We start from the raw sequence: 13,458 nt of genomic DNA, 5'->3' as shown, positions 1-13,458 counted from the left end.
TGGCCCTTGCTGAGGGTGGGTGGCGCCCATGGGCAGGGCCCCTGGTCGGAGTGGGTGGCATCAGGGTGGATGACACGCCATGAAGCATAGTATGTCATCTCTTGCTGGTGGTCCTCCACCAGCAGTCTCTAAGCGGCCAAAGTCTAACTTAAGTGCTAAGAAATATGACCCCAAATCGTTCCCCTCCCTGGCCACACCATGGGAGGAACACCAGACCAAGGATGGCAGCAAAGCTTATTCTTCCCGGTACCCTGTATGTACAATAGCTGATTGGGTCTCCTTTGTTTCAATGCAGCCTCAGCTTCTTGTACAGCATTTAGAGGACAAGTTTGGGGAGGTGGAGGGCTTGTCCAAAATGCGGTCAGGGTCAGTCTTGATAAAAATGGCATGCTCTGCCCAGTCATGGGCATTACTCACCTGTTACAAGCTGGGGATATTTCCGTTACCATCACGCCTCATAAGAGCTTAAATATGGTTCAGGGTATTACATTCCGCAGGGACCTTCTTTTGCAGTTTGACAACGAGCTGCGCGCCAACTTAGTGCGACAAGGAGTTCATTTCCTCTGGTGCATCCATCAGTGTCCGAGGGACAATCATGGATGCCACCAGTGCCTTCATCTTGGCCTTAGAGTGTGGCACATTACCCGAGAAGGTCGAGGTGATTGTCTACTGCTGTGATGTCCAGCCATATATCCCTCCCCCAGACCGGTGCGATAAGTGCTGGAAGTTCGGCCATATGTCTTCCTGCTGTACTTCCAGCATCACATGTCGAGATGGTGAACATGCGTCCCATCCCATTACTCCCTGTGCCCCGCCTCCCATCTGTGTCAACTGCGGAGAGGATCATCTCCCAACTCATCACACACTTAAGTGATATTGACTGAGATGAACAACAGATATCCCCACCAACCCCACCTTCACTACTCACCAAATTTGGTTTTGGAAACAAAAGTATTGTCTTGAAGACTTTTTGTGTACTGAAGTGGAATTGGTTTACTACCCTTTAATATCCTCCTGCCTTATTTGCATGTACATTCATGTGCTGATTGGCACTTGCAACTTCTGATGTGTTGATTATTTATTGCAAAATATATATATATATATATATATATATATATATATATATATATATATATATATATCTGTGTGTGTGTGTGTGTGTGTTTTAAGAGTTTTCTTTCTTTTATAAAATCTTATTTGTCTTGTGCAGTACAAAAGTTTTTATGTTATATGAATAAACAGAGAGTATTTTATTGTGTATCGCCATAAGTATTAATTCTGAATTAATATTTTTCTTTCTTGTTTCAGAAAAAGTATATGGAGTGTAAAAGAGACTTGGGATTTTGTATCCCAGGTTTCCAGGTGTACAAGATTTCGAATGGAAAACTTATGAAATATGGAAAAGATTATGGGAAACGCTTGAACAAAAGTTCAGTTATTGATGGTGAGAACTTTTGTAACATATTGTATGTGTTTTTGTGTGTGTGTGTGTGTGGGGGGGGGGGGGGGGCTGTTGATAACCCTTTTTCTTTTTTCCCCCAAACTAATTGACCACTAATAGACAAGCTGTTGACTGACACTAAACTCAATTGTCTTACTGTTTCAGAAAATACATGTATTGTTTAGCTTAGTGGTAAAAATTCATAAGGAATTTACCTAGAGATAAACATCAGTCTGCTATGAGTGATAAAGACAATTAGGGTGTGTTTATGCTGGCCCCTCGCTGCTCGCCGGCATGGGGTGGCGATCGTGAAACGAGTCCACTGCACCTTACCAGTGCATTTAACCTGTACCATTGCTGCTCATGCCAATCCTTGTGCTAGGTGATGATGTCAACTTGGGTTGTGTTTCACTACGCAACCATCAACGAATGTCCTGAAACTTGAGTCGTGATTCGCTGCTTCAGGTTTACTCTGGCACTACCATGTTTGACTGCTCCTTATTAAATGCTTTCACACAAAGCATACACGTGCTTATACATTACCATCTACATCCACAATGTGCAAACTACTGTGATGTGCATTTCGGAGAGTACTTCTCATTGTATCTTATATTAAGGTGAGTAATGTGGGAAAAATTACTTCTTAAATGCCACTGTGTGAGCAGTTACTAAATTAATGTTACCTTTGTGATTACTGCAAGAGCTGCAGGGACCAGTAGCATATTCTCAGATTCTTGCACTTAATATTGGCACTTGAAACTTTATAAGTAATCTATCGAGAGTGTTCGTGTGTTACTTCCCAGTATCCTACCAATGAAATCAACATATGCAGGTAGTTATGTTGTGAGAACTGTAAGTAATGATTATCAAAGAGGAACATATTTCAGCTGCTTTTGGATACAGAGCTATCTAGGACGAGAGGCATACAGAAATCGTAAGTGCTTCCTGGTCAGTAATATTACATGTAATAATTTTTGGTAATTAGTTTGTCTGTTTCTGTTATTGTATTCTTTTTTCATTAGAATTCTTCTTCTTTTTCTTTCTCTTCTTCTTCTTCTTCTTCTTATTATTCATGTTCATCATGAGCTAGCAGGGTCTGCTTGTTGGCACATCTGCCTCCATTTTGGTCTGTCGAGGGCATCTTCATATGTGGCATTGATAAATTCCACGGTCCGTCCATTCTGTTTTGCATCTGCCACGAGGTCGTTGGCCATTTATGTCTAGGTGCATAGTTGTTCTTGCCACCAAGTCTGCTTTACTGTGCATGACGTGTCCATACCATCTTAGCCTGCTTTCCCGTAGTTTGTCTGTGGTGGGTGCAGCTCCAAGTCACTGTCGAACTTTGACGTCTGTTGGATGGTCAGATCGGGTAAGACCAAGGGACCATAGGAGCATATGCGTTTCCATCACGTGGAGATCCTGCTCATGCTTCGTTGTCATTGGCCAACATTCCAACCCATAAAGTGTGACTGGGCATACTACAGTCCTATAAACCTTTGACTTAAGGCATAAAGGCATGCAGTGGTCATTAGAATATCAGCATGAAAATCTAAGGGTGAGAAATGTGGTGAATGAAGTACATGTGGATAAAAAAAACAACAACTAAGTACTATATTAGAGTGAGTAGGCCTATGAATCATAAACACAATTATGATAATAATTTTGAGTTGAATCTTTATATAAAATATTCTGGTTCAATAATGTTTAAAATTAACTGGAAAATTTAAGACATTCGTAACTACCTGAAAAAGTGCTCTGAATAATTTTTGAGGTGCTGTTATGACTTGTGAAACTATCTGCAGTGTGGATGATCTGTATTTAAATGGAGTGTCCATACCTCATCTCCTTTCTCGTTGTCAGTAACAACACTTGTGGCAAGAAAGAGCCACTATCATTGTCATCAGACGTTGCGTAGAACATAGTTTGCTTCACAAACTGCAAGTAATTCCTCAATTAGTAATGTGAGCAAGGCAGGTGCAGGGCAAAGGCTTCTAGCAGGAAAGTGAGATGCTGTGTGAACCCAAGGCTGCAGCGTAAATGCAACAAGGTTCCCTGCAGGCAACAAAATGGAATGTGTCCGCAGCATGGCTGCAGCTTAAATGTACCCTTAATATGGTGGATTAACAGTGAAATTTGTGTAGTCAATAACATGATGATGTAATGAAAGTAACAGTTAGTTTAGTTTCTAACTTGACAGTAATCTTGAAATACTGGGGGTCAGCATGCAAGAAAATCATATTGTGTGGGAAAAATAAATTGTTTGTTTGATGAAAAATAGACATAAATGTATCAAAAATTGGGTAAACAGTCATTGTGGACCTCAGTGGACTCAAGCTGTTAATATTGTAGCAGTTCACATTCGTGAACTTTCAGCTTACTCACATGAATAACATAAATCACAGCAAATAAATTGTTAGTCTGTTGCAACAAGCAATATTTTGTGTGCACATTTATTGTCCTTCCCACCACGTTTTACCGTGGGCTGTATGACAGATCAGTCTGACACCATGATCAACATTCCATATTTCACATGAAATCATCGAGAACAATTTCATCATTGCAAGGAACTGCCAAATTACATGACAGTTGGTAAGAAAAATGTCAACATGAGGCAAATGCGGAAGGCAATAAAAAAACTGTCCCCAGAATTCGAACTATTAATTTATTTTTGCTCATTTCATCTACATCTGCATGCCACTGTGAGATTCATAGCGAAGGGTATGCCCCATTGTACCAGTTATAATGGTTTCTTCCCATTCTATTCACATATGGAGCATAGTAAGAATGATTGTCTGAATGCCTCTGTCTGTGCAGTAATTATTCTAATTTTATCCTCAAGATCCCTATGTGAGTGATATATAGAGTGTTTTAGTATATTTCTAGAGTCATCATTTAAAGCTGGAGCCAGTTCTTGAAATACTGTTAAGAGTCTTCCAGTTCACTTCCTTCAGTTTCTGTGACACTCTCCCACAGATCAAACGAACCTGTGACAGTTCATGCTGCCCTTCTCCGTATACATTCAATATCCTCTGTTAGTCCTATTTGGTATGGGTTCCACACATTTGAGCAATATTGTAGAACAGGTTGTATGAGTGATATGTAAGAATGTCCACTGTGCTTTCCCAGCATTCTACCGATAACCTGAAGTCTGCCCCCTACCCCTTGTAGGTCTGGGTGTTAGATTAGGCCGAGGTATTCCTGCCTGTCGTAAGAGGCCACTAAAAGGAGTCTCACACGTTTCGGCCTTTGTGACGGCCCCCTGTAGGGTTTGACAGCCAGTTTTCAAAATTTTCCTGAAGAGTGAGTCAATTGGCGAAGGGCGCCTTAAGTTGTGCATTGTGTCCATCGTGCATCGAGATCTTTAGCCTGCTTTCTCATCGTCACATTGCAGTCCCCTCTTTCTCATCGTCGCATTGCAGTCCCCTCTTTCTCCATCTCTTGGGCGAGGACACCTTCCTTTCCACCACGCACTAATTAGTATCACTTTCTGTGCTGACGATGACCATGGACTTCTTTGCACCTCATCCAACACGATAGCCAGTCCGTTGTGGTGGGGCTGCCAGGTATCTTGTTGGTTATAGCCCCCTGACAACACAGGGATTGCTGTGCTGATGCCTGTGCTGTTAACTCCCCACGTATGCCAAGGAGTAGATGCCCGTCATCCTGGGGCATCGGCACTCCCAGCGAGGGCCATCCTGCCAGGTGGCATTTGCTGTGGCAGGATGGGGCCCGTGGGGAGGTCCTCTGGTCAGAGTGGGTGGCATCAATGCGGATGACATGCCATGAAGCGTAGTACGTCATCTCTTGCTGGTGGTCCGCCGCCAGCAGTCTGTAAGCGGGCAAAGTCTAACTTCAGTGCTAAGAAATATGACCCCAAGTCGTTGCCCTCCCTGGCCAACCCACGGGAGGAATGCCACGCTAAGGATGGCAGTGAAGCTTATTCGCCTTGGTACCTGATATGTACGAGAGTTGATGGGGAATCTTTCATGTCCTTGAAGCCTCAGTTTTTTGTGGAGCATTTAGAGGACAAGTTTGAGGAGGTGGAGGGCGTGTCCAAAATACGCTTTGGGTCAGTTTTGATATAAACAGCATCCTCTGCCCAGTCACGGGCATTACTCGCTTGTGGCAAGTTGGGGGATGTTTCTGTCACCACTGCTACCTACAAGCTCTGTGTCTGAGGACGAGGTTGAGATTCAGGCACCTGCTGAGGAGCTAGATCTCGCCAGACGCTCAGACACAATGGATATGGACTGCTCAGGCAAAAAAGTTGGTGGCAGCAGGTGACCCTGAGGCATAAACTGCCAGAGTTTAAATATGGTCCAGGTTATCATATTCAACAGGGACCTTCTTTTGCAGTCTGACGACGAGCTGCACTCCAATTTAGAGCGGCGAGGTGTTCATTTCATCTGGTGCGTCCATATGGGTCCAAGGGATAACCAGGTTGCCACTGGTGCCTTCATCTTGGCCTTAAAGGGTGACACATTGCCCGAGAAGGTCAAGGTGATGGTCTACCATTGTGATGTCCAGCCATGTATCCCTCACCCCAGAGCGGTGCTTTAAGTGCTGGAAGTTCGGCCATATGTCTTCCTGCTGTACTTCCAGCATCACAAGTCGAGATGGTGGACATGCATCCCATCCCAATACTCGCTATGCCCCACCTCCCATCTGTGTTAACTGCAGAGAGCATCATTCATCTTGCTCACCAGACTGCAGGATTTTACAGAAAGAGAGGAAAATCATGGAATATAAGACCATGGACCGTCTGACCTACACTGAGCCTAAGAGGAAATTTGAATGCTTACAACCTGTGGCTATGACTTCCTCATAAACCGCCGCTACGAGAACAGTTGTCGCCCTGTCAGTTCCTCGAATCCCTGCAGTCTCTCAGAACCAAGAGACTACACCTGCCCCATTGATGGTGGGGGTGCATTTCCCTCCCTCTTGCTCTGGCACCACCTACTTCGGGAGCAACACCCGCCAAGCATAAGGCTTCTTCGGCTCCTCTCGCTAGGAAGGGGTCCTTTGGGCCACTCCCTTCTCAGGTTTCTGCTAGTGGGAAAGGTGACACCCACCAGTGGCTAAAGAGCCCAAAAGCAGATGGTCATAGGGCTTCATGCTCATCCTGTGTCTCAGAAGCTGAGCCAGTGAAGTCCTCCCAGCCAGAGAAACCCAGGGAACAGCACAAGAAATCTAAAATGAAGACCCCCAAGAACAAGGAACTTGTGCTGGCACCCACACTGCTACCTAAAGTTCTGTTGTCTGAGGACGAGGTTGAGATTCAGGCGCCTGCTGAGGAGCTAGTTCTCGCCAGACGCTCAGACACAATGGATATAGACTGCTCAGGAAAAAAGTTGGTGGCAGCAAGGTGACTCTGAGGCAAAAACTGCCCCATTGAGTGTTCCATGCCTTCCCAGTCTCATGTCGTCATCATCCTCCAGTGGAATTTCGGCTGTTTTTTCCACCGCCTGGCTGAGCTACGGCAACTGCTAAGGTTTACACCTGCTTTCTCCATCGCCCTCCAAGAAACCTGGTTCCTGACTATGCGGAACCCTGCCCTCCATGGCTATAAGGGATATTACGGGAACTGTAACGACTATAATAGTGTCAGGTGTTTGTTCATGTCCTAAACTCAGTCTGTAGTGAACCTTTGTCCCTTCAAACCCCACTTGAAGCTTTGGCTGTCAGAATACGGACGATGTGAGAAATAACTGTCTGCAATGTATATCTTCCTCCAGATGGTGCTGTACCCCTGAATGTATTAGCTGCACTGATTGATCAACTCCCTAAACCTTTCCTACTTTTGAGAAGTTTTAATGCCCATAAACCCTTGTAGGGTAACGTGGTGCTTACTTGCCGAGGCAGAGATGTCGAAACTTCACTGTCTCGGTTTGACTTCTGCCTCTTAAATACTGGGGCCGCAACATTCCAGTGCGGCTTGAGCTAGTTACTCGGCCATTGATTTATCAATTTGCAGCCCAGGACTTCTCCCATCTATCCACAGGAGAGCACATCACGACCTGTGTGATAGTGACCACTTCCCCATCTTCTTCTCACTGCCCCGGTGTCAGGCCCATGGATGCCTGCCCAGATGGGCTTTAAATAAGGAGGACTGGGAAACTTTCACCTCTGATGTCACCATTGAATCTCCCCCACAAGGTAACATCGATGTGATGGCTGAGCAGGTGACTGCCACAATTGTTTTTGCAGCAGAAACTGCAATCCCTCACTCTTTAGGGTGCACCCGGCGAAAGACAGTCCCTTGGTGGTTGCTGGAAGTCACTGAGACAATTAAAGAGTGTGCTATGTACTGACGCAAACACGATTGCCGAGCATTTTGCTGAGCACTTTGCCGAGTTCTATGCCCGAGCCTGTGCGTCGGAGAACTACACCCAGCCTTTTTCACCCTCAAACGGGGGATGGGAAGGAAAGTCCTCTCATTCACTACATGTCACAGTGAACCCTATAACGCCCGATTTATGGAGTGGGAGCTTCTCAGCTCACTTGCACATTGCCCCGACACAGCTCCTGGGCCTGATCGGATCCACAGTCAGATGACTAAACATCTCTTGCCTTACTACAAGCGCCATCTCCTTGTCGTCTTCAACCGGATCTGATGTGATGGGGCTTTCTATCGCGATGGCGGAAGAGCACCATCGTTGCAGTGCTCAAACCCAGTAAAAACTCACTTGCTGTGGATATCTATCGGCCCATCAGCCTCACCAACGTTCTTTGTAAGCTGCTGGAATTTATGGTGTGTTGGCAGTTGGGTTGGGTCCTGGAGTCACGTGGCCTACGGACTCCATGTCATGGTGACTTCCGCCAGGGGTGCTCTACCACTGATAATCTTGTGTCCCTCGAGTCTGCCATCGGAACAGCCTTTTCCAGACCCCAACACCTTGTTGCCGTCTTTTTTTATCTATGCAAAGCATGTGACACCATCTGGCAACATCATATCCTTGCCACATGGTATGACTGGGGTCTCCAAGGCCCGCTCCCGATTTTTATCCAAAATTTCCTGTCGCTCTGTACTTTGTGTGTCTAAGTTGGTGCCTTCCATAGTTCCCCGATATCCAGGAGAATGGAGTCCCGCAGGGCTCTGTCTTGAGTGTATCACTATTTTTAGCGGCCATTAATGGCCTAGCAGCAGCTGTAGGGCCATCTGTCTCACCCTCTCTGTATGCAGACGGCTTCTGCACTTCATACTGCTGCTCCAGTACTGGTGTGGTGTTGCTGAGTGGCACCTACAGGGAGCCATCCACAAGGTGCAATCATGGGCTCTCGTGTACAGCTTCCATTTTTTGGCTGCTAAGTCATGTATCATACACTCCTGTCGGCGTCTTACCATTCATCCAGAACCAGAACTTTACCTTTATGATGATCCACTCACTGTAGTGGAGACATATCAATTCTTAGGACAGGTTTTCGGTACATGATTGACTTGGCTTCCTCACCTTCATCAGCATAAGTGGAAGTGCTTGCAGCATCTCAATATCCTCCACTGCCTGAGCAACACCAACTGGGGTGCAGATCGCTCTACGCTGCTGCACCTCTACAGAGCCCTTGTTCAATCCCGATTTGAATATGGGTGTGTGGTTTATAGTTTGGTGGTACCCTCAGCATTGTGTTTTCTCGACCCAATGCACCACTGCGGCGTTCGCCTAGTGATGGGGTTTTAGAACAAGTCCGATGACCAGTGTCCTAGTGGAGGCCAGAGTCCTTCCATTGAGGGTTAGCCATGCACAACTGCTTTCTCCTGCGCATCTGAATTTGATGTTCGCGTCTGGTTCCTTCAATGTGAACGGGAGTCCTTCCCATTACCAACCCTCCTCGAGGTCCATTCACATACACCTATGTGGTGTACACCAAGGCCACAGATTTTTCTGGACCTTTCATATGGCCCTAAGGACTCCGTTAACCCTGCAGCTCTCTGCTATCACTTCCTCTCGATTCTCGACGTGCACTGTGGCCATGAAATGGTTTACACTGACAGCATGATGGCTGATGGTCACATAGGCTTTGCATATGTTCATGGAGGACATATTGAACAACACTCCTTGCCAGATGGCTGCAGTGTTTTCACTGCAGAGCTGGTGGCCACATCTCGTGCTCTTGGGCACATCCGTTCATGCCCTGGGGAGTCATTTCTTCTGTGTACTGACTCCTTGAGCAGCCTACCAGGTATCGACCAGTGCTACCCTCGCCATCCTTTGGTAGCATCCATCCAGGAGTCCATCTATGCCCTGGAAAGGTCCCGTAGTTCAGTGGCGTTTGAGTGGACCCCAGGACACGTCAGAATCCCAGGCAACGAAATTGCTGACAGGCTGGCCAGACAGACAGTGCGGAAATGGCTTAGGGAGACAGAATGGCATAACAGTACACACAACAAACTGCGTGTCATTAAGGAGACTACAAATGTGTGGAAGTCTTCCATGTGGTCCTCTCACAGGGAATAAATTGTTGTCTGCCGGCTCTTTATTGGCCATATGTGGCTAATGCATGGTTACCTCCTCCATCGCGAGGACCCACCTTGGTGTCACTGTGTCTCACAAATGATGGTCGTACACCTTTTGCTGGACTGCCCATTTTTAGCTACTCTGCGGTGGACTTTTAACTTTCCCAGCACCATACCTTCGGTGTTGGGCGACAATGCCTCAGCAGCAGCTTTAGTTTTACATTTTATTCGTGAGGATGGGTTTTATCATTTGATCTAAGCTGGGTTCCTGTAGTCATGTCCTACTTCATGAACCACGGGCAACGTATGAGTGGCCAAGTAAGTGGTCCCGACAGTCGGGATACCAGTTACTTTGGAATAAGGCTGGGCATCTCGGACATATTCTGAGTCGTGGTCACCTTTGTGCTCATACGGCAAAGACTACCAAATCCACCGGTTAGTCCCTCAGCCGTTAGGGGTAAAACCCAATGGGACTCGGGGCAAGTAAGGCTAGCAACCTGCTTCCCTGGTACTTTAAATATGATGCTGGCAACAATCAGAGCAAAATGCCTCGGACCTTTGGAGGTGACGGAGTCCCACCTCTAACTGACAAACCAGGGACTCCTAAGATACGACTTGGCAAACAAATGGTAATGAGATGGGGAGCTATTAATATCAATGGGGGCTACTCTGGGAAGAAGGTAGAGCTGGCAGAGGCTGCAAGTAAGATGAGGCTGGATGTTTTAGCTGTTAGTGACATTCGGGTAAGGTGTGAGAAAGAAGAGGTAGTGGGAGAATACAAGGTCTACCTGTCAGGAGTCAAAGCAGGAATAGCACAATGGGGTGTAGGGCTTTACATCAGGAAAGAAATGGAACCCAGTGTAGTTGCAATAAGGTATGTAAACGAACGACTGATGTGGATAGATTTGACAGTGTCTAGCAAGAAAATTAGGATTGTGTCAGTATATTCGCATTGTGAAGGGACAGATCAATATAGGATGGATAGTTTTTATGAGGCACTCAGTGATGTAGTTGTTAGAGTAAAGGACAAGGACAGTGTTCTGCTCATGGGTGATTTTAACGCCAGGATTGGAAATCGAACAGAAGGGTATGAAAAGGTTATGGGTAAATTTGGAGAGGATATGGAGGCCAACAGGAACGGGAAACAACTCTTGGATTTCTGTGCCAGTATGGGCTTAGTAATCACAAACTCCTTTTTTAAACATAAGAACATTCACCGGTATACTTGGGAAGGCAGGGGAACCAGATCTGCCATTGACTATATAATAACAGATCAGGAATTCAGGAAGGCTGTGAGGGACACACGTGTATTCAGGGGATTCTTTGATGACACTGATCATTATTTAATCTGCAGTGAAATTGGGATTGTGAGGCCGAAAGTGCAGGAGGTCAGGTCCATATGTAGGAGGATAAGAGTGGAGAAACCTCAGGATAAGGAAATCAGGCACAAGTACATAACAGCAATCTCAGAAAGGTACCAGTTAGTTGAGTGTAGTCAATTACAGTCATTGGAAAAGGAATGGACAAGGTACAGGGACACAGTACTAGAAGTGGCTAAAGAATGTCTTGGAACAGTAGTGTGTAAAAGTAGGATGAAGCAAACAGCTTGGTGGAATGATACAGTCAAGGCAGCCTGTAAAAGGAAAAAGAAGGCGTATCAAAAATGGCTACATACCAGAACCCAGGTAGACAGAGAAAGTTATGTTGAAGAAAGAAACAAAGCCAAACAGATAATTGCAGCATCCAAGAAGAAATCATGGGAAGACTTTGGAAACAGGTTGGAGACTATGTGTCAAGCTGCTGGAAAACCATTCTGGAGTGTAATTAGCAGTCTTCGAAAGGGAGGTAAGAAGGAAATGACAAGTATTTTGGACAGGTCAGGAAAACTGCTGGTGAATCCTGTGGATGCCTTGGGCAGATGGAGGGAATATTTTGAAGAGTTGCTCAATGTAGGTGAAAATGCGATCAGTAATGTTTCAGATTTCGAGGTAGAATGGGATAGGAATGATGATGGAAATAGGATCACATTTGAGGAAGTGGAAAAAATGGTCAATAGATTGCAGTGCAATAAAGCGGCTGGGGTGGATGAAATTAAGTTGGAACTCATCAAATACAGTGGAATGTCAGGTCTTAAATGGCTACACAGGATAATTGAAATGGCCTGGGAGTCAGGACAGATTCCATCAGACTGGACAAAAGCAGTAATCACACCAATCTTTAAACATGGAAACAGAAAAGATTGTAACAACTACAGAGGTATCTCGTTAATCAGCGTTGTGGGTAAAATCTCAGGTATTGTTGAAAGGAAAGTGCGAGTATTAGTTGAGGACCAATTGGATGAAAATCAGTGTGGGTTTAGGCCTCTTAGAGGCTGTCAGGACCAGATCTTTAGCTTACGGCAAATAATGAAGTGTTATGAGTGGAACAGGGAATTGTATCTATGCTTTATAGATCTAGAAAAGGCATATGACCGGGTTCCTAGGGGGAAGTTATTGTCTGTTCTACAAGATTATGGAATAGGAGGCAAACTTTTGCAAGCAATTAAAGGTCTTTACATGGATAGTCAGGCAGCAGTTAGAGTTGACGGAAAATTGAGTTCATGGTTCAGAGTAGTTTCAGGGGTAAGACAAGGCTGCAACCTGTCTCCACTGTTGTTCATATTATTTATAGATCATATGTTGAAAACAATAGACTGGCTGGGTGAGATTAAGATATGTGAACACAAAATAAGCAGTCTTGCATATGCAGATGACTTAGTTGTGATGGCAGATTCGATTGAAAGTTTGCAAAGTAATATTTCAGAGCTAGATCAGAAATGTAAGGACTATGGTATGAAGATTAGCATCTTCAAAACGAAAGTAATGTCAGTGGGAAAGAAATATAAACGGATTGAGTGCCAAATAGGAGGAACAAAGTTAGAACAGGTGGACGGTTTCAAGTACTTAGTATGCATATTCTCAGAGGATGGCAACATAGTGAAGGAAGTGGAAGCGAGGTGTAGCAAAGCTAATGCAGTGAGCGCTCAGCTACGATCTACTCTCTTCTGCAAGAAGGAAGTCAGTACCAAGACTAAGTTATCTGTGCACCGTTCAATCTTTCGACCAACTTTGTTGTATGGGAGCGAAAGCTGGGTGGATTCAGGTTACCTTATCAATAAGGTTGAGGTTACGGATATGAAAGTAGCTAGGATGATTGCAGGTACTAGTAGATGGGAACAATGGCAGGAGGGTGTCCACAATGAGGAAATCAAAGAAAAACTGGGAATGAACTCTATAGATGTAGCAGTCAGGGCGAACAGGCTTAGATGGTGGGGTCATGTTACACGCATGGGAGAAGCAAGGTTACCCAAGAGACTCATGGATTCAGCAGTAGAGGGTAAGAGGAGTCGGGGCAGACTGAGGAGAAGGTACCTGGATTCGGTTAAGAATGATTTTGAAGTAATAGGTTTAACATCAGAAGAGGCACCAATGTTAGCACTGAATAGGGGATCATGGAGGAACTGTATAAGGGGGCTATGCTCCAGATTGAACGCTGAAAGGCATAATCAGTCTTAAATGATGATGAT

General features: G+C 45.3%; 1 protein-coding gene across 3 annotated transcripts in view; it reads left to right on the top strand.

The window, feature by feature from the left end:
• LOC126457379 (inositol polyphosphate multikinase) overlaps positions 1 to 13,458 on the top strand; it is a 367,387-nt gene that overhangs the window by 340,487 nt on the left and 13,442 nt on the right. For all 3 annotated transcript variants that reach the window (XM_050093635.1, XM_050093636.1, XM_050093634.1), the window contains one exon: positions 1,309 to 1,444. In XM_050093635.1, coding sequence (XP_049949592.1) covers positions 1,309 to 1,444 — 136 coding nt within the window. The remainder of the gene's footprint in view (positions 1 to 1,308; positions 1,445 to 13,458) is intronic.

Source organism: Schistocerca serialis, chromosome 2 (assembly GCF_023864345.2).
Source record: "Schistocerca serialis cubense isolate TAMUIC-IGC-003099 chromosome 2, iqSchSeri2.2, whole genome shotgun sequence".
Classification (NCBI taxonomy): Eukaryota; Metazoa; Arthropoda; class Insecta; order Orthoptera; family Acrididae; genus Schistocerca; species Schistocerca serialis.
Note: the sequence above shows the minus strand (reverse complement) of the source record. Positions and strands in the feature narration are given on the sequence as shown.